This window comes from Crocodylus siamensis, chromosome 3 (assembly GCF_052110815.1).
Source record: "Crocodylus siamensis isolate JL-2025a chromosome 3, ASM5211081v1, whole genome shotgun sequence".
NCBI lineage: Eukaryota > Metazoa > Chordata > Crocodylia > Crocodylidae > Crocodylus > Crocodylus siamensis.
Genome location: NC_143397.1, coordinates 136,845,410 through 136,871,782, shown reverse-complemented (window position 1 = coordinate 136,871,782; position 26,373 = coordinate 136,845,410). Strand labels below are relative to the sequence as shown.

Here is a 26,373-nt window from a genome sequence, read left to right as displayed (position 1 = left end):
AATCACCAAACACCACAAGATGAATGACAATATCATAAGAGTTAGCAAAATGGATCCTGCACTTTTAACATAAATCTACCTCCAGCTTCTTGGTGTGATGGTAATCTAGAGGCAGTATGCAACGCTTCCCCTACATGTCAGTACAGAGGATGCAAATGGGTCTGAACATTGAGCAAGGCAATCTGAGGGTGAATATAGATGTCACCAAATGAAGCATATCAGCTGTGGTAGAATGAGTCCTTGCACAGCTGATTCATTTTATTGGGTGAAACACACAGCGCCCGTTGTCCTGCATCAAGCAGGGGCCTGGTGCAGGACAACAGGCAGCGTGTTCCCTTTGTCCAGGGATTCCCTGTCTCTCGCTGTCTGGTGCCCCCTTGCTGGGTCTCACACCAAGTCCCGCATTGACCTGTGCCTCAACCCCAACTTTCCCCACTTACAGAAAGATGCCCCAATATTGCCTGGGGTGTGTCCCTGTGTGTGGGAATAGTTGAACAGGTGCTTCTGGGGCTTGAAAGGCCAGATCCTGCATGGAAACTCCTGGGATGCACAGGATCAGGGCCCCTCCAGGCAGCCTTAGGCTTTCTACACTCACCGGCCACAGAGCAAATAGACATCTTCCATATTAAGGTGGCACAATTTTACAGTACTTTCTTGTGTCATGGCCACTGATGTGATGTAACAAAAAAGTTATGGATATCCATTTGCTTACCATTTGTGCCGCCATTAAAATTGTTTATGGTGGCACAAATGCAACATCAGTGATGTCTGTTTCTACCCTGAGTGAGTAGAAGGGACTCTATGCTACTGAAAGGGGGTCTGACATCAGCTCTTGAACCTGGTTTAAAAAGGGAGCTGAATTTCCATATCAGTAAGGGAAAGAAATAAGTGTTATAACTCTGTTTAAATGCCTTCTACCCTGCAACACAAAAGCATACAGCTCACGGTCTGAGGCAATACAATTTCTCAAAAAAACCCGCAATGCATTTCAGTAAACCCAGTCAGTTATTTCCCCACCAAAATACCCAGGCAACAGCATACGTTTAAGACAAAATTAATAAATCCCTTTACAGAATTGCTAGTCCATCCCGATTCCTACCACATGCAAGTCCCACTGCCTACCTGATGGGTCATTACTGACTGATGTTAAAGAATAGACAAGAAGAAATTCAAAGCAGCCTTGTCATTATTAACTGGTAATATGCATCCTTTGTCACTTGAAATTCAAGTTATGAGCTGCCCCCAAAGCATGGTTGCAGTAAAAGGAAAAGCTCCTTTTGACTTCAGTGAGGTTTGGGTCAGATTTGACAAGACCATAGGAAACTCTAGGAAACGAAAAGAGAAGTGTGTGGCTGGTCGTTGAAGAGATTTGCTGCTTCTTCCTTCACTTCAGCTATTCTGTCCTTATGCAATGGATTTTATTTTCCTCATGACTCACTCCCCCTTTGTAATGCTGAAATATTTTTATCTGTTTCAATACAGGAGAATAAAAATACTGCAATGCTGATACAGCCTGTTACATTAAAAAAGAAATGCCACCCAAGGCTCCCTGTACAGTGTGATATAGAACACAGTTCAGTAAACGGGGAAAACATGTATTGTATTTTCTGGTCATTCTCCGCACCTCATTTATCTACACAGTAATAACAATTGGTTACATACACAATAGTTGTCTGAGGTATCTATGAAGGAGTACTGTCCACAGTTGGCAATAGTGGAATTTCAGCAACCAGATTCACAAAGGGACTTTGCAATGGTAAAAAGTTTTCTGGGTTGTTTGGAAAATTTGCTCTGGCATCTATCTTCTCTGCCTTTGGAAAACACAGACAAGGTTTGTAACTAGGGCTGTGTGAAGTTTTGGGTGCTGATTCAATTCAGAGAAGATTCAGCCAAATTCGGCAGCCAATCTCCAAATTTGAATTGAATCAGGAGACCAGTATAAAGGTCCAAATTGATTTGAAATTCTCCAAATCAATTCAGAAAATATTTGGAGCACTTTAGAGATTCAGGCAGTCCCCGCTTGCTGCCACAGGGAGCTGGACCCAGGCTCTGTGTCGGTAAATAGGGGGCGGCGGCTAGAGGAGAGAGAAGAGGACCACAAGGGGGACCCCCGCCAGGCCTCATCCCCTGCCTGCTCCCCCAGACTCCCTGAGCACCCCCTGACTCCCTCCTGCTCTCCCAGCCCCATCAATGGCTGCCCCGCCTCACACAGCTCCTAGTTCTTTAAAAAAAAAAAAGCCTCGCAATCACCAGTTGCTGCAGTGGCCAACAGGGCTTCTGGGGGCTTGTATCAGAGCCCCCCACACAGTGTGGGGCAGTGGGGGCAGCTGGGATCACACCTCCACCTGGCAGGAGTCAGTGAGTGCAGGGCTTTTTTTTTTAAGAGCGGGGACCTGGGGCTGGGTGGGGCACCCATTGACAGGGCGGGGAGAGCGGGCAGGGGATGGGGCCTGCCTGGTTCAGAGATTTGGCTGACTCAGCAGCAGCTGCACCTCCGAATCAGATTCAGTCAAATCAATTCGGGACAGCGATTCAAATCACCAAATCGAATCACTGTTCCCCAAATCAGCCAAATCCAAATCCAAATCCAAAGTGAATACTAAGTGCTTTGCACAGGCCTATTTGTAAAATATAGCAAGTAGGCAGCAAGAGGAAATGAGATTTGCTTCACATTTGGTTCCACAGTAGGAGCTGGCTCTACATCACCCTCTTTTTGCCCTTGACTGGGTAATATCTACTGCATTCCAGGTATCACTGGCAGCACAGGCCAGGAGTAGGAAAGTGCAACTCTGAGTACTCCCCAGCCTGTCCTAAATTGCACTGAAGCTGAACTGGCTCCTGAATCAGGAGGCAGACTATAGACATAGACACCTTTGTCATTTTCCAAGTCATGCACCACTGGCAGGTCTGGAAGACCTGATTAACTCCCTGCTTTCCTCTGGCATTCCCTGTTCCATCTGATATACAGCATCTGATAAAGTGAACTTGGGTTCATGAAAGTTTGCATGCACACTCACTCTTTATCTATATCTAATCTTATTTAGTTAGTCTACAAAAGTGTGTATTTACCTTGACTTCTATCTGGCACTACTGCCAGAAACACTTTTTTATGAAGTGGCCTGTAAATTACCTGGTGCATAGACGTTTTGCTGGATAAATTGAATTAAATCCTGATCCTTTGCCTTTGACTTCACTGGGATCAGCATTTGGTTTTCCTGAGTATAGAACTGTGTTGTATTGAAAGTCATGTTTCCTTTTTTTTTCTCCCCCGCACCCTGCATCTTATCAACTGAGAGAGCCAAATGAAAAAAGAGAACCAGAGACAAGTTGAAAGAAACTGTAATTACTGTCATGGGGTGAGTCAGATTTTATAATTGCCTCTTGTTTTTGTGCTGGCTCATCAGTATTCATTATTTTTTCTGTTGTCTTTTCCTTTTCAAAACTCTTGAGTTTCACTTTCATTTCACCCAGATGCTCAAGTTTCATTTCTTTATGCTTATGTTCACTTTTTTTCTGATTAACCTCTTCCTAAACTATTAGGATATTTTCATATTTCCACTTTTAGAATGAGTTTCAACTCCTTTATGCTTTTTTAATGATCTCATTCTATTCCTCTTCCTGTTTTTCAATCCATTTTCCTTTTTTTCACTTTTCTGTGACTGGTCTGATTTTTCATCAGTACAGGACTATATTTTGAACAATCTCCACACAACTGGAGATGTTACCAGATTGAGAAAGCTGGGGTTAATCGAGGCAATGTAGGCACATATAAAAATTAAGCACACACATAATTGTATCCTGGAAAGAGATGGATTTAAGCATGTGCTGAAGTGTTGTCTTGGGTTGGGGACTATACTACTAATTATTACTAGCCACTGAGTGCCCCCCTTTATATATGCAATGTTAGCAGATATATGAATGGATCAGACTCATTATTAAGTACATCTTTAGTCTGCCACTCCCCCAAATAAAAAATATTTTCCAATTTTCCCAGCCAGTTGCCCTTGGAATTACTGTCATGCATCATGTTTGAACTGTTTATTAATAAAGTACTTACTTATAAGTAAGAACTGTAGAAGGACTTCATTTTAATGTTTGTATCACTGCAAGCCATATTCAGCAGTTTTTATTCAAGCAAAATGCCCAACAAAGTTCAGGTCAGGTCCTGTTTTTGCATTATGATTCCTAGTTTGGCACCTCATCCTTTGGAAAATCACCACATTGAAAATACAAGAACCAAATAAGTGTCAACACAAGACTGCATCTAGATTAGCAGATCAACATAAGTTTTTGGGTGATACAATTAAATTCCAGAATAATGATTTCACAGTGACAACATGAGAAAATGACCAGGGCGTTACAGCAACTGACTAAAGATACACTAGGTGGACTCCAGCCAACCCGTTTTCAACGTAGGTCCTGAAAGGACAAAGTAGCTCTCTGTACCCTTCACTTCACAGATCCTGAGATGAATGATTTGTATTAACAGCTAAGGATCACGTTCCAATGCTCTGTGCTCCTTTCTCCACTACATCCTTACATCATGGGAGTATCAAGCAAAGATGCCATCATGCCAAGACAACAGCACAGTGCCACTGGAGGGGGAGGCTTCTAAATCCATGTTGTTTTGTTGGAATGAGAGGCAGCTGCCAGGAAGCAGGAGACAGCCTTGATTGTGCCGAACATAGGAAACCAGGGTGGAAGGGACCTCACAAGGTCATCTCGTCTAGCCCTCTACTCAAGGCAGGATCATCCCTAAGCAAATCATGCCAGCCAGTGTCTGTCTAGCACCCCTCTTGAAACCATCCAGGGACAGGGATTCCACAGCTTCTCTAGGTAGCCTGTTTCAATGCTTGACAACCCTCATAGACAGAAAGTTCTTTTTAAATCTCCAACCTCCGCTGCAGCTTGAGGCCATTGCTCCTCGTCCTGTCCTCTACGGCCACAAAAAAGTCTGTTTCCATCCTCTTTATAATAATCGCCCTTCAGGTATTGGAAGACTATTATCAAACCTTGTCGCATAAACACTTATTTCTTATAACATAGAATACACAAGTTTGCTACAAAAATATCTTCAAGAGATGGCGGTTTGGCCTATCACTAACATTCATGGTGATACTGATAGTTTGCGGTAAATTAGAACAAAACATATAACATTATTATAATTTGCCTGAAATGTACATGCTTGTTTAATAAATATGCTCTTTCATTATACCAGGATCAGCTTCTGGAAGGATAGATAATGGGGTTTTTTTTTTGTACTAGTGTTCTATATTTTGCCATTGCAAGCAGGATATGGAGATACTGTTTTGCATAATTCTAATTAAAACACATTTTATTAATATATGTCTTGCAAGCCATGGACTTGATTCTGTTCTCACTTGTACCTGTTTTACAGAAGTGTATATGGAAACAGAAGTGCCTGATGACTCAGAGTACTGCCCTATCTTATAACTGCAGTGTTTTTATATAACATTTGGTCACAACACTGGGGACAGTGGCCTGAACTGATGATGATTTTCCCTGAATATTTATACTTTAGTTATTGTATCATGTTTTTTCTGTAACGATCCCTTTTCTTCTACTGTAGAAACAAATGCAAAACAAAAACTGGTGGAACTCACTGCCATACAACCTTATTAAAGCCAAGATTTTAAACATTACAACTTTTAAGGAGTAATAATAACACAGTCAGGTACGCTAGCTGAGATAAGAATGTATAAAACAAGCTTCTGTTATCCAGTACTATTCTGCTGCATACAGATCAAATCCTGGGCCCTGCTCTCACCACCTAGTGCAGATGGACTCCTGTGCTTCTCCAAATGAGGACTAAAGGTTGTCTACACTGGAAATTAACCCAGATTAACTCAAGATCATAGAATCATAGAAGTAGGGTCAAAAGGGACCTTGTAGACCTTCAAGTCTGACCCCCTGCCTGAGCAGGAGAAAAATTGGGCTCAGATGACTCCAGCCAGGTAGGCATCAAGCCTCTTCTTAAAGACCCCCAGGGTAGGAGCCAGCACCACTTCCCTTGGAAGTTGGTTCCAGATCCTAGCCGCCCTGACTGTGAAGTAGTTCTTACAGATGTCTAATATAAACCTACTCTCCAACTACTTGTGGCCATTATTCCTTGTTATGCCAGGGGGCGCTAGGGGAAACAACGTCTCTCCCAGACCCTTCTGGTCCCCCCTAGTGAGTTTATAGACGGTCACCAGTTCCCCCCTCAGCTTTCTCTTGTGAAGGCTGAACAGGTTCAGGTCCCGCAGTCTCTCATTGTAGGGTCTGCCCTGTTGTCCCCGGATCATGCGGGTGGCCCTCCTCTGGACCCTCTCCATGTTGTCCACATCCCTCCTGAAATGGGGCACACAGAACTGAACACAGTACTCCAGCTGTGGCCTGACCAGTGTCACGTAGAGGGGGAGGATCACCTCCTTGGTCCTGCTAGAGATGCACCTGTGGATGCACGACAAGGTGTGGTTCGCCCTGCCAACCGTGACCTCGCATTGTCAGCCCATGTTCATCTTGGAGTCAATAATGACTTCAAGATCCCTTTCTGCCTCTGTGCTCTCAAGAGGGAAGTTTCCCATCTTATAAGTGTGCTGCTGGTTACTGCTGCCCAAGTGCAGTACCCTGCACTTGTCACTATTGAAACTGATCCTGTTTTTGCTAACTCACCCCTGTAACCTATCCAGGTCTTGCTGCAGTCTTTCCCTCCCTACTAGCATGCTCACCTCACCCCAAATTTTGGTGTCATCAGCAAATTTAAACAGGTTGCTTTTCATCCCATCATCCAAATCAGTGATAAAGAGATTGAACAGCGTGGGCCCAAGGACCAAGCCCTGGGGGACTCTGCTGCCCACTTCCTCCCAGGTCGAATATGACCCGTCCACCACCACCCTCTGAGCACGACCCTTCAGCCAATCTGCAGTCCATCTGACTGTGTAGGCATCAATGCCACAGTCACCTAGTTTTTTAATGAGGATGGGGTGGGAGATGGTGTCAAAGGCCTTGTTGAAGTCCAGAAAGACTACATCCACGGTGACACCTGCATCCAAAGCTTTTGTGACCTGATCATAAAAGGCAATCAAGTTGGTCTGACATGACCTGCCCCTAATGAAACCATGCTGGTTGCCCTTGAGCATCATCCCTGAAGCCGGCCCATCGCAGATGTGCTCCTTGATGATCTTCTCAAAGAGTTTCCCTAGGATTGAGGTAAGACTGACGGGCCTATAGTTGCCCAGATCCTCCCTCCTCCCTTTTTTAAAGATGGGGACCATGTTGGCTATCTGCCAATCATCTGGCACCTGGTCTGAGCACCACAAGCACTCATAAAGCCATGCCAAGGACCCTGCAATAACTCCTGCTAGCTCCCTCAACACCCTGGGGTCGAGAGCATCCGGACCTGCTGATTTGAACACGTCCAGCCCCTCCAGAAGTTCTCTAACCCGGTCCTCCCCAACCTGAGGTCTGGAGGCGTTCTGCTCGAGTCTGTCTTGCATCACGGTGGGGAAGTCCCGGTCCCTGCAGAAGAAAATGGAGGTGAAGAATTGGTTAAAGAGGTCTGCTTTCTCCTCTGGTGCAACCACCAGATTGCCCAGAGGATCTTGCAGGGGCCCCACATTTCCCAGTGCTTTCTTCATCCTCCCTATATATTTGAAAAAGGACTTTTTATTATCTTTGATCTTGGACACTAGTCTTAGCTCTATGTCTGCCTTAGCTTTCCTGACAGTCCCCCTACAGGCCCGAGCAGAGGCGGTATACTCCTCTTTGGTGATAGCACCCCCCTTCCACCTGGTGTATGTCACCTTTTCAGCAATCAGGCATTTCCGGACGCCCTTGATAAGCCAGGGGGGCTTTCGGGCACTCTTGCCCCCATTGCTTCTTGTTAGGATGGTCACCCCTTGGATCCTGAGTATTGTCTCCTTAAGGAACGACCACTCATCTTGGGCACTGAGCTCCCCTGCTCTCGAGAACCCCAGCGCCTCTCCCACTAATCTCAACTCGTTGAAGTTGGCCCTCTTCAAGTCTAGGGCTACCGCCTTGCTGCAGGCCCTTGACACCCTGCGCTGGATGGTGAATTCCAGCAAGCGATGATTGCTATCACCCAGGTGGTCAAGGACCTGGAGGCCCCTTACCAGGTCATTGCCCATGGCCAGGACCAGGCGACGAGGCCACTTCCTCTGGTGGGACTGTGTACCTCCTGGGTTAGATGGAGGTCCTGTATCTCAGCCAGGAACCTCCTGGAACGGTCCCACCTGGCTGACTGTTCCTCCCAGCAGATGTCCGGGAAACTTAAATCACCCATGACAACTATATCCTTCGCCTTAAGTGCCTCTGCAAGCTGGCCCAAAAATTCCTGGTCCAGCTCCTCCCCTTGGCTGGGGGGGTCTGTAGTAGACCCCCACCGTTAAATCCCTCTCCCTACGGCCCCCTTGTATCTTGACCCAGAACATTTTAGCTTGCCCCTCTGACCCCATTCCGCTGGCAGAGGATGTGTATTGCTCCTTGACATAGAGCACCAGACCCCCACCTTTCCTTCCTTCTCTATCCCGCCTGTAAAGCCTATAGCCCCTAATGCTAACTGCCCAGTCGTGGGATGAATCCCACCATGTTTCTGTAAGCCCTATTATGTCTGGGTTTGAACTGGCTATTCTGAGGGCGAGTTCCTCCTGTTTGTTTCCCATACTATGAGCATTGGTATATAGGCATTTAAGATATGAACACTCTTATTCCAGAATAAGTTTCTTGTTCCTGTTAAATGATTTTTTTTTTGGTAAACAGGGGCAAAAACCTGTTAATCTGAAACAAAAGTAACTGCATGTGACATTGTGCAGACAAGCCATTTGGGGACTAGTTCTCACTATTCTTCAGCCCTGTTACCCAGAACTGAAGATGGGGAGTTGAATATTTTCTCTTCAACTACTCATAGAGGTGATAACAGGGATGGCTCCAGAGAGGGTGTAGTGGCATGACTGCACTTCCTACCCTCCCCCACAACCCCTTTTTGGACTGGACTCTGCTACTGGAGCCTCTGGGGACTTTTTCTAAATCCCCAAAGTACATAGGAATCCCCATTTCCCCTCTATGCTCAAAGGTACACCCCCTCCCCTTTCCTTCCCCCTCTCTCCTGCCTGCTGCTGCTGATTTTCTCACTGTCCCAGGGGCAGCAAAAGCTTCAAAATTTGTCCTGCCTCTCCAGCTGGGCTGCATGGGGACTGGACTCCGGTAGAAACCCGACAATGACAGCAGCTGAGATGGGTGGGTTCCCCCACCCTTAACTCCCATTCATTGCCACTGTCCCTGTTCCCAGCTGAGCCCAGCCTCTGCACAGTCTGGCTGGAGCAAGCAGGAGTGGCTTTAAAGCTTTCTCCTCCTCTGGGACAGAGAGGGAAGCAGCAACAGTAGATGGGGCAGGGGAGGAAAAGAGGTATGCCTTTGAACAGGGAGGGGGATGGTTTGGGGACCTTAAAAAAGTTCCCAGAGTCTCTGACAATCTGTCCACACTGGTGGTTGGGAGAAAAAGCCTCAGAGGAGGGGATGCAGCCTCCCCTTCAGTGACAGTGACTGCTCTTGCACTCCACCTTTCCAAATCCTGGATCTGCACCAGGGTAATAGTATTACAACCAGCCAATTTGCAGTGTGTGTCATGGAACAGTCATTGCATATTATAATGCTTTGCACAAGGTTTTCAGACAAATAACTAGGGCCTAGTTACCTCTTACCTCTAAGCAACAGGTAAACATACAATGACTCACAGAGCAGTCCTTAACAAACTCTCAACATTTATTTTAAAAACTAATGGCTTACAAATAATGGCAAGGCTCACGGAGCGCTGGGTCCTAAAAACTTCTCTCTCCAACTGTTCTGAGCTTCCCTGATAATGTTGCACAGTGTGACTGATTAAACACAGGTACATATAAGAATATTAACTGTAAGTTTCCTGCTACCATCTCTCACATGAGGTACCCAGGGATAAATCCAATTTTACTGTTGCAATGCTGAATTTTGTAGGTGCCTTATCAACCATTAGCATTCACAACCCCAAATTAGGTTCTCTGTACAACAGGACTTTATTCCAGGCTGGAAGAGGCAATTATCTCTGTTTGAGATTCTCAGCCATGATGTTTCTCCTGGAATTAAGTCAGGTCAATCCTTTTTCGTAAAAATGAGACACTAACCTATTTCTTATTAAAGCCCAGGAGTGAGGATAGCCACAGGAGGAGGGAGACCTGCTTGGAAATCCCTCCCATTTCTGATTTAGGCCAGGGACTTGGCTTCAGGTCCCTCAGTTCTCTTGGAAGCCATAACCACCAGCCTAATAAGTAGCAAGAGGTGAGCTGTTCTCAATCTCTTCTGGGGAAGCTGTTCCACTTTGTCTAAATGATTAAATTTTCATTGGAGCAGGCACTTGAACCACATCCCAGGAGACTGCCCTAATGACTGGGCTACAAAACCAATCTCACACAAACTTAATGAAAATTTCATTCCGTAGACAAAGTGGAACAGCTTCCATGGCAGAGGCTGACACAGGACGCAGACAGAAGTGACATTTTTTTGCATGATCTGGCCCCTGAAAGTGCTCTACAGGTGTGACAACACACGTGCATGGCTGCAGAATGCTTTCAAAATGGCAGCCCTTATCAAATCAAGTTTGATTAAGGCGCGCTGCTTTGGAGTGCCTTAGAGAACTTGTGTTCCCTTAAAGGTTAATTTTTCATGAGGGGGTAGGACAGCCCCTGGATCTAGCAGCGGGGAGAAAGAGGGCAGGGAGCAGTATGGAGCTGCGGGCTGGGCTTTGCACACCCTGAGCTGGAGGGGTGGGGAGTGGAAGGGAGCCCCCTTGCCTTGCAGTCCCCCTCCCAGCTATACCAGCTGAGGAATTGGGGGGAGATGGGCCAGACCCACAACGCCAGGGGCTTCCGTTCCAATCCCTTCCCAGCCAGCTCAGGCTGAGCAAAGCCCAGCTGGCAGCTGCAGAGCTGGGAGCGGGGAGGCAGGGGTGAAGAGAGGGATGATTCAGCAGCCTCCTCCGAGACTGCTGGAGCACCCTGCCTGCTGGCCAGGGCAGGTGCAGGCAGGCTCCATTTCCTTCCACCCTACAACAGTCAAATGTCTGTTGATTTGGGGGGCTAACCAATGGTGCTTTATGTAAAGCAGGGTCCTGAACATCTGTAGGCACCTTGAGGGCAACTCATCTTGGAGTAGCTCTAAGTGTGATGGTGGCTATGGCACTTCCCTGGAGAATGCGAGACCTGGGTGTTACTTCTGCTCCTGATCCAAGTGTGTCTTCAAAACAAGTCATCCACTTAACTAGCAATTCCCTTGCATTTCAGGCTTTTGGCCATCCTGGGAGGACTGAGGACGTATCCACAGAGTCCTACCCTTCATTTCCCCTCAAACATCATCATCCCTGCCCATCTGTGTGGCTCAGCTTCATCAACCTCCCTTGAAAGTCACACCCAACACGGCCCTGCAGGTGTGATGATAGAGGGTAGCTTCCTGTGAAGATCTTGGGAGTGCTTTGGGGTGGCACAGAGCGCCACTATCAGGAATCAGGTGCTTTTACACATCCTGTCTAGCGGGAGTGGGGGATATCTTGGAGGCTTTAGGTGCCTGCAGGCCTTGGCGGCATCTGGCTGGGAAGGGGTTTAAAGATCTCAGCAGTGGAGAATGGCTGGCTTTAGGCGCTCACTGTGGCAGCTGTGTGCCCAAGGACCTTCATGGAGTGGGCCCCCAACAGAACCACCCACGTACAGTAAATGCAGGCACTAAGCCCATGTGTGAATGGGACGTAGATCTACAGGGAAAAGGGCATCCTACCGGGACATTATCACCTGCATTGCCACCTCTTATGGGCAGACGGAGGCAGCAGGCAGGGCTGAGGCCTCTGGCGGGGAAAAGACACTCAGTCCTGACATCCTGGTTTCCTGGCTGCAAGCCCTGGACCAGTGATTCTCAACTGAGGAAACAAGATGCAAGATTCAAGCCTGAAAAGGCTGTTAACAGGCCGTGGGCTCCCTGTGTGCAGCCCCACCAGGGGCTTGGAGCCCCTTGGGGAGTCCACTGAGGGCAACCATGGGCTGGGCCGGGCAGACCTAGGGCCATTGGCCTGAGGGGACGGCCGTATAATTCTCAGAGTAGTTTATAGTTTTATGTATAAACTGCCCTGAGAATATTTTATAGATCTATATAAAATACATTGTATAATTATATACATCAAATTATATAAAATATACTGACGTATAATTATATGGTGTATATTGTCAAGCTACATTTTATGTATATAATATGCACACATGGGTCTGAGATTATCTATCTATAGATATATACATGCACACACACACTGGCCCGGGAATTATATGCCATTCCCTATATTATATGGTGCATATTCTCAGACCAGTTATATTCTCGGACCAGGTTTTATATATGCCATATAATTATACATCAATATTTTTATATACTATATAATTATTTTTATATATATAAAAAGGTATAAATATTTTATTTGTAGGTGTGTGCATATAACTAAAATAATTAAGACATATATATTGCACACGCAGTATATTAATACAATATAGTGCACTAACTCCCCGTGGCAGCGCACCTCACGCACTCCCAGGCTCTGGAGGCCCCCATCCCGAGATAGCCGACCCTGCGCACGCGCAAACAGCCCAGCCCCTGAGCCCCCCGCCTTCCCCCCGGCGGGGGGGGGAGCGAATGAAGCCAAGGGGAGGGGCTGCGCGCAGGCGCAGTGCCCGACCCGGGGAATCGCGGGATTGCCCCCCACCCTGCCCCGCCTAATGCTCAAGAGAAGACGGCAGGAGCCGGGACCCGGCGGCGGCTGTCAGAACGGAGCGTGACCGTGACGTACGCAGCGCCGCCGCCAAGGTACCCCTTTGATAGGCTGAGGCGGGCGTTCGGTTTCCTCCCCTCCCCGCCGACCGCCAGTCCGCGCCGGCGACGCCGAGGGCAGCAGCAGCGCCTGGTCCTGCGTCTTACCCCCCGCCCCCGCCGGTCCGCACCATGCGCGGCTGCTCCTGACTGCCGCCCCCGCGCCCCAGCCGGGGCCCCTCGGATGCCCGCGCCGGCCCCGGGCCGAGGATGCTGACGATGAAGCTGCCGCTGAAGCAGACGAGCCCTAGGGCGGCGGCGGGGCTGAAGGAGGCCGGCGGGCTGGAGAGCCCAGGCCCCGCGGCGCCGCGCAAGGAGGCAGTGTACGAGTGGTTCGTGCAGGAGCTGGACTCGTGCCAGCGGCTGGAGTTCGTCGTGGGGCTGCTGGACATGTGCAACCCGCTGGAGCTGCGCTTCCTGGGCTCCTGCCTGGAGGACCTGGCGCGCAAGGACTACCACGGTCTGCGCGAGCGCGAGGCCACGGCCAACGCGCCGGGCGAGCCCGGGCCGCCCGCCGACTTCCGCGACGCCGCCGCGCGCGCCCGCCTCATCGTGTGCCTGGCGCTGCTGGGCTCCGAGAACCGTGAGGCCGCGGCCTGCCTGCACCGCCGCCTGCCGCCGCTCGACGCTGTGCTGCAAAGCTGCGCGCCGGGCCGCGGCCCCGGCCTCGGCCCCCGCGCACACGAGGAGCTACTGCTTCTTTTCACCATGGCCTCGCTGCACCCCGCCTTCTCCTTCCACCAGCGCGTTACGCTGCGCGCCCACCTGGACCGTCTGCGCGCCGCCCTGCGCCCCGACGCCGAGGCGGACGAGGGCTGCGACCGCCGCGGAGCGCAGGTACCGCCCGTCCCCTGCCCCCCATCCCGCGGGCCCTTGTGACGTAACAATGCCGGCTCCGAATCACCCCCTTCGAGGCGGGAGGCGCAGGACGTGGGCTGCCTCCCTCCGCCAGACCCGTCCCTGTGGGGAGCGTGGCTCCGCTTCCCGCGCCTGGGTCGGGATGGCCGGCAAGCGGGCTCCTAACGGTTCCCCGCGCTTCCCGCCCCCACTCAAGATGGCGGCACCGGAGCCTGCCCTCCGTGTCACGTGACGGCGCCGGGGAACAACGAGAAGCGTCTCGCTCCCCGGGGGCCGTCACGTGGCGCCTCCGCCAATGAGCGCGGGGGCTGGCGCCACGTGATGCCGGCCTTCTGGGGCGCGCCTGCCTGCGCAGTGCCCAGTCTCCCTTGCGCTGGGCGGTGGAGAGCTGGCGGGGCACTGCGGGAAGGGGGGCACATGTCATTCTGGCACCCCACAGCCCCCTGGGGCCAGCGCTGAGCTTGATACTCACCGGGGTGACTGGCTGCCTGACAGACGTGGTGTTCAGCCGAAAAACAACCCACCCCAGACTGTGCCGTTCAAGGCTGGCTGCGCTTTTAACCTGTGCTGAATAGAAGAAGCCCTCGGGAAACGCACCAACTTGGAATTGATTTGCTCTTCTTTTCATGTTGTCTGGCAGCAGGCCTCAAACTGACAGAAGTTGGTTGTGGTTAAAGTTAGGAGTGATATTAGCAGCTCCCGAGACCACTCATTCCTCTCACTTTCAAGGCTTCTGATGGTAGTTTTCTGATGTATTTATTTTATTTTATGCACCAGAACCAGCAAAGGGAAAGGAGTACATGGGCAACTGGTGCCTCCTGGGTCAGGGAAGGCACATGCTTTCCCAGTGGGCAGTCAGTGATGTGAGGGAGGGGGGTCCCTTACAGCTGATCGTGTCGAGCCAGAAGTGCCAGCAGTGCTTTTCCTGGCACCCTCACTCCCCGGCTGGTGCTCACAGCCATTGCCTAACCGGGGAGCGCTGGCTGGCTGTCGCAGGGGGGTGCACCAGTGCTCTTAGGGGGTGTCTACATGCTGCCACTGAAGGAAAATAATTAGTTGCAAAGGAAACCTAATTAAGCAGAATTAAAAAGTAGACCGTGTGATTGCCAGGTGTGTTGCATTTAACTGGTGGTGCTCAACTTCTCACTGGTGCGGGCTGAATGAGCACTTTGGGGTTGCTCTGTGGGCTGTATCTGGGCCTCTGCTGCCTCATGGGGCCCTGAGCTGCAGGATCAGGGCCTGCAGTGTGTCCTGCTAGCTATCCTGGGTGCCTGGATTGGGCCCCGAGTCACTGTTACCTTCAGATCTGGTGTGTGATCTGCTCTACAGAGCTTCACCCAGAGCTGGAAACTTGGCAGCAGGGGAGTAGCATTTGCTTCCAGCAGTCCCCTGCTGCCAAATTTTCAGACTCCCCGGGGACCTCTGCAGGTAGGATGGCATGGCTGTGTTGGCCAGGGGTTGAACACACCCTTGCATTTAACCAACATGTAGATAAACAGAGTCCATTACATTATTACGTGGTAGGCAGCAGATTGGAGGCTAGTGTTGTGCAACAGTTAAAGGAATTGTGCACTTGCTCAGCATGCATGTAAGTGGAGTACAATAAATAATTTATTTAAATAAGTTAATTTCTGTCGTGCTGTTTTGGTTAGTTCATCATTCTGTGGATTATCAACTCTGAATGTTGATTAGAGCTGCTGATTACATCAACAGTGCCTTATCACCAGGGATCCTGGTTTTCCCTGATTTAAAAAAATCGCAAATTCTCTGATAAAATCCCCAAAATCTGTAATTAAAATTTAAAGCGCCCCCCCACCTCATGCCCCTTAATCCCCCACAGCAGATCCCTAGCCCCTCACTCCTCGTCTCCCAGCCCTGCTTGTGCCCTTTGCCCCCTGCCCCCCAGCCCTGCCAAAGGGGGACCTCCAGTTGTCAGGGCTGTGGGGCCAGGGAGTGGGGTCTGCAGCTTCCTGCCCCCAGCAGAAGGCAGCAGCTGCTGCAGGAGAAGGAGCACGGAGCCAGTGCCCCCACTGCTGCTGCCTGCTGTGGGCTTGGGCAGGAATGAGGCTGCCTTCCAGCTGCAGTGCACATTCTTGGGGACAGGAGGGACCTGTGACCCCCAGATTTATGCGGGCTGTGGTAGCAGGGTGAGTGCATGCTGCAGGATTGTGCTTCTTGCCCCGCTACCCTCCTCTGGGGCCTCTGCAGTGTGGCAGGGCACAGTGGGAACGCATAGGAAAGCTGCTTGCCACTGTGAGCTCCTGTGGCTCATGGACTGGGAGCTGCACACTATTGGCCTGAGCACACTCTGTGCTTCTGTGTATGGCTTCCCTGAAGGGCTGATAGCACACCACTCCAGGTTGATGCGCTTTCGGCCGGGCAGGCACTCCTGTGGGAAGCTGGTAGGCAGAGGAGAGGTGCTGGGGAAAAGCCCCACATGGAGTGCCTGCCTGGCTGGCAGCACATGAACCTGGAGTGGTGCACTATCAGCCCTTCCAGAAAGCTGCAGATGGAAGCATGAAGCCTACTCGGGCTGATACTGTGCCACTCCGGGTCCATATGTCGCTGGTGGGCACTCCATGTTGGGCTTTCCCCAACACCTCCCCATGCCTCAGCGCCCAGCCAGCTTCCCATAGCCTGCCCAGCTGGTGGCACATGGACCCAGAGTGGTGCACTATCAGCCCTTCAGGGAAGCTGTACATGAAGGTGCAGAGCCTGCTCAGGCCAGTACCACGCCACTTGAGGTCCATGTGCCACCACCTGGGTGGACGCTCCATATCTTTCCCTAACACCTCCCTGTTCTCAGCCCACAGCCAGCTCTCTCCCCGCCAGCCCTCTACAAGCCCCACTTACCTCACAGGCTCCAGGAAGGAAAGTGCACCTGAGTTGAGCCTTAGGTGACTGACAGCCTCAGGCCCCACCCTTCCCCCTCTGCCTCCGGACAGGGTTGGGGGTTTCCCACCCTTTTTGCAATCGGCTCTTGCAGGCTGGAACTCTGCCAGCCCACAGGGTTCTTTGCAAAAGCGGGGAATCTGCAGGTTTCTCGCTAAAAGGGAAACATGAGGCCTGTTTCATGAGGGTTTCTTCTATTCAGTGCAGGTTAAATACGCAACAGGCCTACACCCAGGTGCACTGCCTTGGCAGCCTAGAAACAACCTGCACCAGGCTGTGCCAGTTCAATGTAACATCTGTCAGGCACTCTCCCCGGAGCACCGCAGCAGCACCTGCTGATAAGCACTGACCTCAGTGTTTGCCTCCCGGATCCTATAAAGCACCAGGATAACTTATACCCCATCCCACAGTGCCATGCCAGCCCCCCCCACTTCCACTCCTCCCCCCAGCACAGGGGTGGGGCACTGCAGGCAGGAGCACCCCAGAATGCTGGCATCACATGGTGCCAGCCTGTGTGCTCATTGGCGGAGGCGCCACATGACAGCCTTGAGGGAGCAAGATGCTTCTAGTTTTTTTCTCATAAAATAGCGGGGTCCATGGTTTTCCCTGTTTTTTCTGTGGGAAACAGAAAACCGGGATCCCTGCTTATCACCATTCATACCTGGTATGGTATGGAAACAGTATATAGTAGCTCTAGTGGTATCTCTGCATGTCAGCTTGAGTAATGGAGCAGAGTTCAGTGAAACTTTCACTTGAGCCTTGATGTCAACTGATTAAATAGCATTAACTTTTTTTAAGCAGGTATTGTGTAGTTTTTTCACTTTTGTTTTTTCTGGACCTCAAACAATTGCTTCATTGCCTTGATATAATCTGAGACATTGTTTGAGGTGTGGAATAAGCAGGGTGTATTATAGAACAAGGGTGTCAAACGTGGTCCGTGGGACAGATCTGGCTCATGGAGTCATATGATCAAGCCTGTGGGTCTCAGACCAGTATGGGATGTGGAGTGGAGCTGGCCTGGTGTGTGGGCCGGAATGGGTGCTGCACACTGCTTGGGGAGACTAGCACGGGGCATGCATGCTGCCTCCTGCCAGACCAGCACTGGAGCATTGGTTCTAGTGCTGGATATGGTTGGGCTGGGCCAGAGCCAGTGCACAGGGCTGTCTGGCAGAGCACTGGGTGTAGGATGAACCCAGCACCAGCCTTCTGTACCATGGTGGGTGGGGGTGACATGTTCAGCCCTGTTCATTGCCTGCTGTATGTGCCAGCCCCGCTCTGGGGTTTGCACTGCATGCTGCTCCTACTGGATGGTACCTGCAGGCTGACTCTAGCATGACCTGGTCCAGACTACTCCCAGATCCAGCACTTGGGGGCATGGGAGGGAGATATGTACTGTCTGGCAAGGCGCAATATTTAGCGTGTGCTTTGTGCCAGCCCCTCTGGTCCCTACAAAGCATGCACAATACTAGTTCCATCCTGCGTGCCACCTGCAACGCAAGTTGCGTGTGGCAGAGGGGGGCTGATGTGGGTAGTATGCTGCATGTGATGCTCTGCTATATGGCCCCTATGTACTGGATCTGGCAAGGCCAGTTGAGCCCGCAGACTGATGGGATGGATGAGTTTGACACCCTTGCTGTAGATTTTAGATCAATGGTTCCCAAACTGCTTGAACCCAAGAGACCATTATCAACCATCAACATGTTATGCTCCTTATCAAGCTTTTAATTGAAGAGGAAGTGCTGTATGAGCTGTAAGCCACTTACCATAGCTTTGTCTAGACCACAGTTTGGGAACCACTGTGCTAGAATAATTCATTAGGTTTAGTTTGCGATGCTTGTAGGTCTAAGGTTCAATTGAAATAAGCAATCTCTCAGAAATCACTGTAGGTTGAGTGATACTATAATTAATAGCTGGCTGAAGGAACTGCCTTCAAAAGAGCCTTCCTAGTCTGCTAATAAAGGAAAACTTCTATTTAGAGAATATTTTGCTCAGTAAGTTATGGCAACATGACACTTTCTATAATTAATCTTCAGTTGCTTACAAAAACACAAGACTGGAAAGAGTTCTTGTTTGAAAAAATAAAAATGTACACCCAGTTTTCATCAAGCAGCAGGTCCAGTGGATATATCCTGCTTTAGTCATATGGTGGTTAAGTATCTAGCTAGGTGCATCTCATGCACCTTGTCTGAGGTCAGAGGCAAGGGGTGACAAAGAACAGGGTAATACCATTTTTTTTGTTTGTTTTAAATGGTTGTACACTTGCATAGTACGGTATGAAACACTTAGGGCTCCTTTGAACCTGTCCAAAGGCCAGAGGGTAATAGTTCTCTAGTCAGTGCCAGCTACGAGTTTTGGGTCTTCAGAAATGTATTGGGGCTTTCTGAGGTGGTGTATTAGTACTTAACTAAATGTAGTGCCTCCTGGAGAAGTGTATTTCTTGAGTGATTGCTTAATATTCTGAAGGAATTTTAAAGTTCTTTTCACAAGTTAAAATTACTGTTTTAGTACAAAGAAACTAGTGAAACAAGTGGTTGGTAAAGGCAAAAGTTGAGTAGTTCGACCTATGTGGCTTTATTTAAAGAAGGGATAAAAAGCTAAAAAAAGAAGGTTAAGAAGCTTGGTAAGAGGCTTTAGTGTAAATAGACTCAGGGACTCCCTCTGTAGCCTTTCATAGCTGCAAAACTATTTCTTATGGCACTAGTAAACTAAGAATGAGTACTTGGATGTGTCAAATTTGACAGCTTACAGTTGTGGTCTAGCTGGTAAATAGCAGGATTTGTGAACCTGAGTGAGAGGCAGAAGAGGGTACACAGAGCAGCTGTATAATAGCAACATAACCAACCAGTAAAGTTATCAGGTTCATCTGTTTAAACCAGGGCTGCTCAACCCCTAGCACTCGAGTCAGATCCAGCTCACTGAGCCACGGCAGCCAGCCTATAGGTCTGGAGGCTTGGTGGGGGGTTAGTGGCAACACTAACACTGCCACTTCTCCCCCACTGCCAAATTGATATGCCCCATGTGGCGGGATCAGGCCTGGTCTGGGCATGAACGGGGAACTGATTTAAACAATTCATAGGTATTCAGTCTCCTCACTGAGTGGGGTGGAGATGTGCATGCTTTAGAAGGACGCAATTGATTGGTTCTCCACATGTTAATAGAAGCATTTCCTCCATTCAGGGTTTGAAGTTTTGCTGGAGGATATCCAAGGTCTGGTGTCCAGTATGTGGGATTTTGTATTGTTTTATGTTATCAGCAGAGTTTGGAGTTTGTAGAGGATAAGCCAAAGGTCTTGCTGCCATCTTCATTCTCCTGTGATCTCCCTGCCTTTCTTCAGCCTTGTGCCTCCCATTTGCTTTCAGATATGAGTAAAGAGTTCCAAACTCTTCCAACACGTGAACTTGCTTACTAGTTGAGAGGAGTCTTGCTTGAGAGAGAGGAGTCTGAACAGAAAATTAGTGTTATTAAGCATCCCTGTCAGAATTGTAGCATGTAAAATGATTCTTCAAAGAATATAGATGAGAGTTCTGAATTTAAGGACGCAGTTAATCGTCTACCAGCAATAGTAAAGATAGCGTTGTTACTTCTCGGTATGTCAGAAGCCACTGGGAAGGGGAACAGTCTCCAGCACGTGGTTCTCTCCCAAATTATTCTGAAGTTGTCCTTGCTACAGCAGTTAGTGGAATAACACTAGCTTGAGTAGAAGATGATAAATGACAACACTCTAAACCAGTGGTTGTCAACCAGGGGTACGCATACCCCTAGGGGTACTTAAAAAGGTCACAGGGGTACGCAGAACTAATGTGGCCAATAAATGCTGTATGCATGTGTGCAGCTGCAGCACAGCACGCAGGCAGCCAGGAGCACTGGCTGGTAAACATGTAAGTGTGTTGTCAGGGAAGCTGCTCAACACCCCTGCAGGGAACAGCCTGAATGTAGCTGGTAAATTTTGGAGACGTATCTGGGGAGTCACGTATTAGGCAAGTTATAATGTGTCATAAATCCAGTATCTATATTTAGTCCATGATTTTTTTTGTATCCGTAGGTTGATGAAGTGAAATTCATAGGCTTGCCTGTGAAAGGTGTTTTTGTAAATTCCATTTGAATTTACAAAAGCCTGATGAAGGGTATTTATACCTGAAAGCCTGATGAAGGGTATTTATACCTGAAAGCTTGCAAAGAAGAATTTTTCCAACTATTTGGCTTGGTCTAATAAAAGATATCAAATTTACCCAAAGAACCTTGTCCACTTATGTCCTTAGACCAACATGGCTACAACCTATATCCCTGTAACTTCTTGTTTTTAAAAAAATGTGTTGTTTGTTTTAAAGTTCCTACAGCTTTTGTGAAGTCTGCTTTACAACAGAAAAATCTGAAGTGCACTAGTTTCAGCTTCCTAAAATGGGCGGTGCCCTGGCTCAAGCCCTAAAGTTCCTGGCTCTAGAGCCAGAAGGAGAATTCTTGTAGAGAACGAAAAAACAAATTGGTTGGAGGACTGTTGTCAAAATGTTAATGCAGTTCTCTTTTCTGTATGTAATACAGTTAACTTCAAAGCTCTGTCTGGCAAAGCCTTTGGCTACAGCTTAAGAAGAACCTCAATGCAATGTCAGTTGCAGAGCTGTTCTTTTGGAAGTTGCTTTCATTTCTTTGGTTTGTTAGCCATAAAATACTTTCACTTTTACCAAACACATATTACAAATTATTGGCTTAAATACTGCAGGTATAGTTCAGCATAGTATAACCTGTTGTCCACCACATACAGGTGTTAGATTTGTGCTGAAAGAAAAGCCTTCCTGCCAACAAAAAAGCGTACAGCTGTGCAGGGGGAGAGGGGGTTTGCACAAGAAAATTGGCTTTTCCCACACCAAATTGAATGGCTGTATGCTTCTCTTGGGTGTTGAGGATACTCAGCATCCCACAGTCCTCTGTTTTCCCCACGGGGGATGGGGATGTGCACATGTGTGCTTGGAGGCTGTCTGCACCCTAGGTCCCTGGAGCCAGTTGGGGGTGTAGGGAGGGCAGGGTGTGAATGAGCAGGCTCGGCGCAGCAGATGCAGCCTGCACTGCCCCCATGGAACTCAGCATGGGGCTGTGCCTTGCCCTCAGGGCAGCCTGCATCGCACTCCTACCTGCACCTGCCGGCCCCCGTCCCAGCCAGGGTGCGCAGCTTCTCAGCAGGGTTGCTGTCAATGTGGCTGAACCCACCCAGGGTTGCTGTCAATGTGGCTGAACCCTCCCTCTGCCTTAAGTGGTGGCTCTTCCTCCTCCTGTCCTAGCCCACAGGGCTTCAGCCTCAAGCACTTTGCCACCTGCTGTGCACAGGTGGCTATTTATTGTGCTAGGTGAGTGGAAGATGGCCTGGAGCAAGAGCTCCATGCGCTGGGGCAGGAGCTGCCTGGCTGAAGCTTCCCCCCTCCCTGGAACAACACGGCATGGGTAGGAGGCAGAGAAGCTGCTGGAGACTGGGGGAGCTGAGTAGTACCTGGAAGGCTACAGCTACAATGGGAGCAGCCCCACAGTGAAGCTGTTGATGCTGGCTGGGACTGGGCTGGCAGGAGCAGGCAGGGCTCAGCCCCATGGCAGAGGCAGCCACAGGCTGGATTCAATAAATTGGCCAGCATGAGCCCACAGGCCAGATCAAATCAGTTGGCAGGCTGTATTTTGCCCACCCTTTGTTTAGAGTATGTGTAAAATAGTAACTGAGAATGGAAGGCTGTTTTGCTTTGGAATTAAGTTTGTGGGGGCAGAATTAGATGGTGTATTCATTCAGGCTTCTGGAGATTAGGGCTAGAATAATGTGTATAAGAAGGTTTTCAAAGCTACTTACAGCTGACTAGATCTATACTAATTTCATATAGGAGGGTATATACAAACTAACAAGTCAAATGGAGGTAAATTCCTGCCCCTCTCTTACTGTGCACGCTCTGTGCAAGGGAATAATTCTCGTGCTTGTCTGATTTCATCCCATGGTAAGTGGAAGCTAAACAGCTTACAGTTGAATGAAATGGAGCTAAGTTATCGGGCATTAGCTGAGATAGGAGCAGAAATGTGAAAGTTGCTGCAGAGTAGCTAATGTGTCTCTGTGTGTATCTCTTCCCTCCTTTCTCCTCCCATGCCCCCCTAACTAGATGTTATTCTGTGCACTCTACAAGTGACAACTGGAGAGCAACTCTGGGTAGTACAGTTTAGTACAATTGGCTTTTGGCCCGTCTAGTTCTTTCTACGTAATCTGGAGTTCAATCCAGAATCCCATGTTTGCTCTGTTTAAAAAATGAGTGCTGTTGTCTAAGGATTTTGCATTCCCTCCCTGGTTTTGTGAAGTCTCTTCTTATAGGTTAACAAAAAGAAAAAATCTCATTCTAGGTTAGGAAACATTGTTCATGTGACCAGTGATCCTTCCAGAGATTCTTTTGTAATTAATTTTCTTGTAATAAGGTTTTTTTTTGTTTTATCTAAGACAGAACTGAAAAGATGAAAACGTATGCATGCATAGACTTTACCTTCTGATATACATGCAAACAGATTTTAAGGTATCCAAGGCCCATCTCCGGCTTATATCTGGGTTATTGAAGTACACTGTCTTTAACTCTAGTGTGTTGAATTTGGCAATACATGTATTGCCTTTCTGTATATATCTAAATAAGCATGATATATTGCGTCCATTGCACTCTGCCCACTAAATCATACCCTCTAAGCTATTTTCAGTCTTCTGGACAACTTGGCAGGTTTCAGGAAACTGGCAGGGTTTCTTTTAAAGTAAACAGTGTACTAGAGAACTTTCTTTTTGAGGCAGGGGAAGAGAAAAGTAAGAAGAAAAAACATTGTTGAGTGGCAGGATTTGTTAATGGTGCACAGTTGTGTACCAACACTGTATGCTGCTCATTTAAAGAAAAAGGGTTTTTTTTCCAGCTCTTCCCTGTATTTCAGGTGGGTATCGCTGTACTGTTTTTAAGTACCTACCTTTAAAGACACCTGTCCCCTCTTTTGAAGCCCTTGAGTAATGCCTTACGCTGTTAAGAAGTTGCATATATATTTTTTGTTAATTTATGCAGAACCGCATCATTTTGTCACCCGAGTTGACGGTCAACTCATGCTGATATGAAGGTTTTCCATACCTTCGTATTTGTGTCTATAATTAACATTAATGTCAACATTTATATTAATTCATCTTTTCTCCTGCTCCATCCCCCATCTGTGTGTGTAAAACATTAGTTTTCAATCTGTGGTCTGCGGTCCCCTGGCAGTCTGCAGACTAAGGCGGGGTGGGCAGTTATTTTGGGCAGAGAGCTGCTTACTGAGTCCGGCAAACCATCAAGGGCCTCATGACAGGCAGCCCAAGGCAGATAAATGTTAATTTTCTAAATTCTGTAGAGTTCCCATGGGCTGGATAGAATGGCCGGCCCCCGGGCTGCATTTTGCCCACCCCTGGTCTAAGGTGTCAGCAAAAGATGATTATGATCAATCAAAAGTAAGATCCGTGAATGACTAGAGTCTTCCTGGGTAACAAGTAGGGTCTGAGGTACATGACTTCTGAGGAGAGGCTCGGGGAACTGGGCTTATGGGGTACCTATACTGGGGTACCTATACACATGCAGCAAGACTGCTCCAGTGTGCTGTAATTACCGCATGTCAGATCAGACTTGATTAATTAAGCCTGCTGAAATGAGGTAATTACTTGAGTCTGGAGCAGCAGTTTCCAGCCTCATGTGTATTGGTGTCCCTGGGCTGAAAAAAGGCAGCAGAGGTGCTTTCAACTAAAGGTCATTTTATGATTCCAAGTGTTAGTTTATCTTCTAGTTTCAAGATGATGGAAATAACTAAAATAGTGCATGAAGAACATCAGGGTTACAAGCTAAGTACATTTACAATACAATGAATAATACTTGCTATTAGAAAGTGCAGGTAATTTTGGATGTCCAATTGAAGAGTTCTTAAAGGAACCTAACTCTGAGGATAGGTCCTCAGCATTTTAGTAAGGTATCCTAAAAATGTCTGAGCATCCAAAAAAACAAAAAAGGTGAAGTGCCCAGTCACTGCTAGATGCTTGCTGTTTGACAGTATTTACCAAGCCCCTTGGGAGAGAACTGCTGGTTTGTTTCTTTTGTGGCTTCTTATTTCTTCTTTTAATTTTAGACTTCCAAACTGGCACTTTAGCCTGTGTGACTAAAGTTCAGACTTGGAGAACATAGAGCTCCCATAATAGAATTCATGTTCTTTCTCTTCCCCAATACAGAATGACTTTTCCCATGCTGACTGCATGCCAGGTAATGAGAACAGTTTGCTGGAACGAACCTCAGCACCTCGTGACGGACTTCCAATGAATTCCCATAGACCTCAGTGGGAAGGTAGGTAGACCCAAACATTTTTGAGGTGTTCTTGATGCTTATGCAAGGTTAAACTTAACTTGTAGTTATTAAAGTTCTGTGTCTTAATCTCTTTACCCACTGCTTTTATACCAGTTGCACAGCCCCTTACCCTATGCTTAGAAGTAGAGTTACAGGATCATATCATACTAGCTAGTTTCCAACTGGTAGTGCCAGAAAGATGTAAGATAATTGTAAAGAGGAGAAAAAGAAGAATCTCAGTAACTAATTGTGTTTGTTGCATCGGGCATTGCGAGGCGGAACAAAATTGTGAAATAAGATATTGATACTTTGACAGAGCAAACTGCTTTTGATTACTTGATTCACTTTTACCTCAGTCTCTCTCTGTTTGTTTATTTTAAGTTTTGGAACTAAAATACATTTTCTAGGTTAGTATATTATAAAGAGAAAGAAAGTGGAAGGAGTCCACTTCTGCTTGTCCTACTGAATGCAGAATTACAGTGTGTCAATAAGGGCTGTGGTCTGTGGAACAGAAGAGCCATCAGCAAGAAATCTTGTTGTGTCTCATTTGGAGGAATTTTTAGGGCAGTAGGGGCCAGCCTTCATGGCAGGTATGCCACAGATTAAGCCCTGTGCCACTCTAATCCCTTTCTTCTGCCTGGGCATACTGGGCAGGAAGCAGAGCAGAAGACATGTGCCCCACACAGTCTGCCTGTAACATGTATGGTGCATGTGCCACAAGTTGGCCACCCTTGATTTGGGGCACGATTTCTAAAAGCAGATGAAAGGTAGAATTGCTATATCGGCTATTTCAGTTCTAAAAAATTGGTCTGTCTTCAAAGAAACATCTGCTATTTATTTTCTTTGGGGCTGAAGAGAGACATTTGAGAATGGAAAAAGTGAATAGGAAATATGTTGTGACTTCTGCAGTCTTCCTCCGATGTCCCCTTTGCTTAGGGAGTGAAGGTGCAGTGGCAAGTACAGATGAAGTAACTGAGTGGAGTTCAAGTAACTTGCAGAAAGTTATATAGGAAGCTTGTAGCAAACTGGTTTACATTCAGTAGAATAAAGTGCTTTGCAACCCAGTGAGTTCAAATCCCTGTGTTTAAGCCAACTGGAAAAAAGTGCTTAAATTTAACACACAGAGCAAAATGTTATTAGCAGCATTTGCCGATAAGATAAAAGGTACAAGAGAGGTGAGTGAAGGTTGGATAAAAGGCACTGTCTTTTTGCATTATAATAGTTAGGAACTGCCATGGACCATATAGATCAGTAACAGAAGAACTGTCCCTGCTTCAGATATTCATCATGAAGTTATGCTGGTTGTGGAAATCAGATATTCCTTCTAGTTTTAGTTCTGATGATGAATCTAATTGTTGTTTCAGAACTCTTTACTAATTTTCAGAATGAA

General features: G+C 48.0%; 1 protein-coding gene across 3 annotated transcripts in view; it reads left to right on the top strand.

Annotated features, from left to right (window-relative positions):
* Positions 1–12,463: 12,463 nt before the first annotated feature.
* ZCCHC2 (zinc finger CCHC-type containing 2) overlaps positions 12,464–26,373 on the top strand; it is a 46,714-nt gene continuing 32,804 nt past the window's right edge. For 2 of the 3 annotated variants that reach the window (XM_090039307.1, XM_090039306.1), the window contains exons 1-2: positions 12,466–13,728; positions 24,872–24,983. In XM_090039307.1, the coding sequence (XP_089895433.1) occupies positions 13,102–13,728; positions 24,872–24,983 (739 nt within the window). In that variant the 5' untranslated portion in view covers positions 12,466–13,101. Of the gene's footprint in view, positions 13,729–24,871; positions 24,984–26,373 lie in introns of all 3 variants that reach the window. The other variant, XM_090039308.1, reaches the window with a different exon arrangement.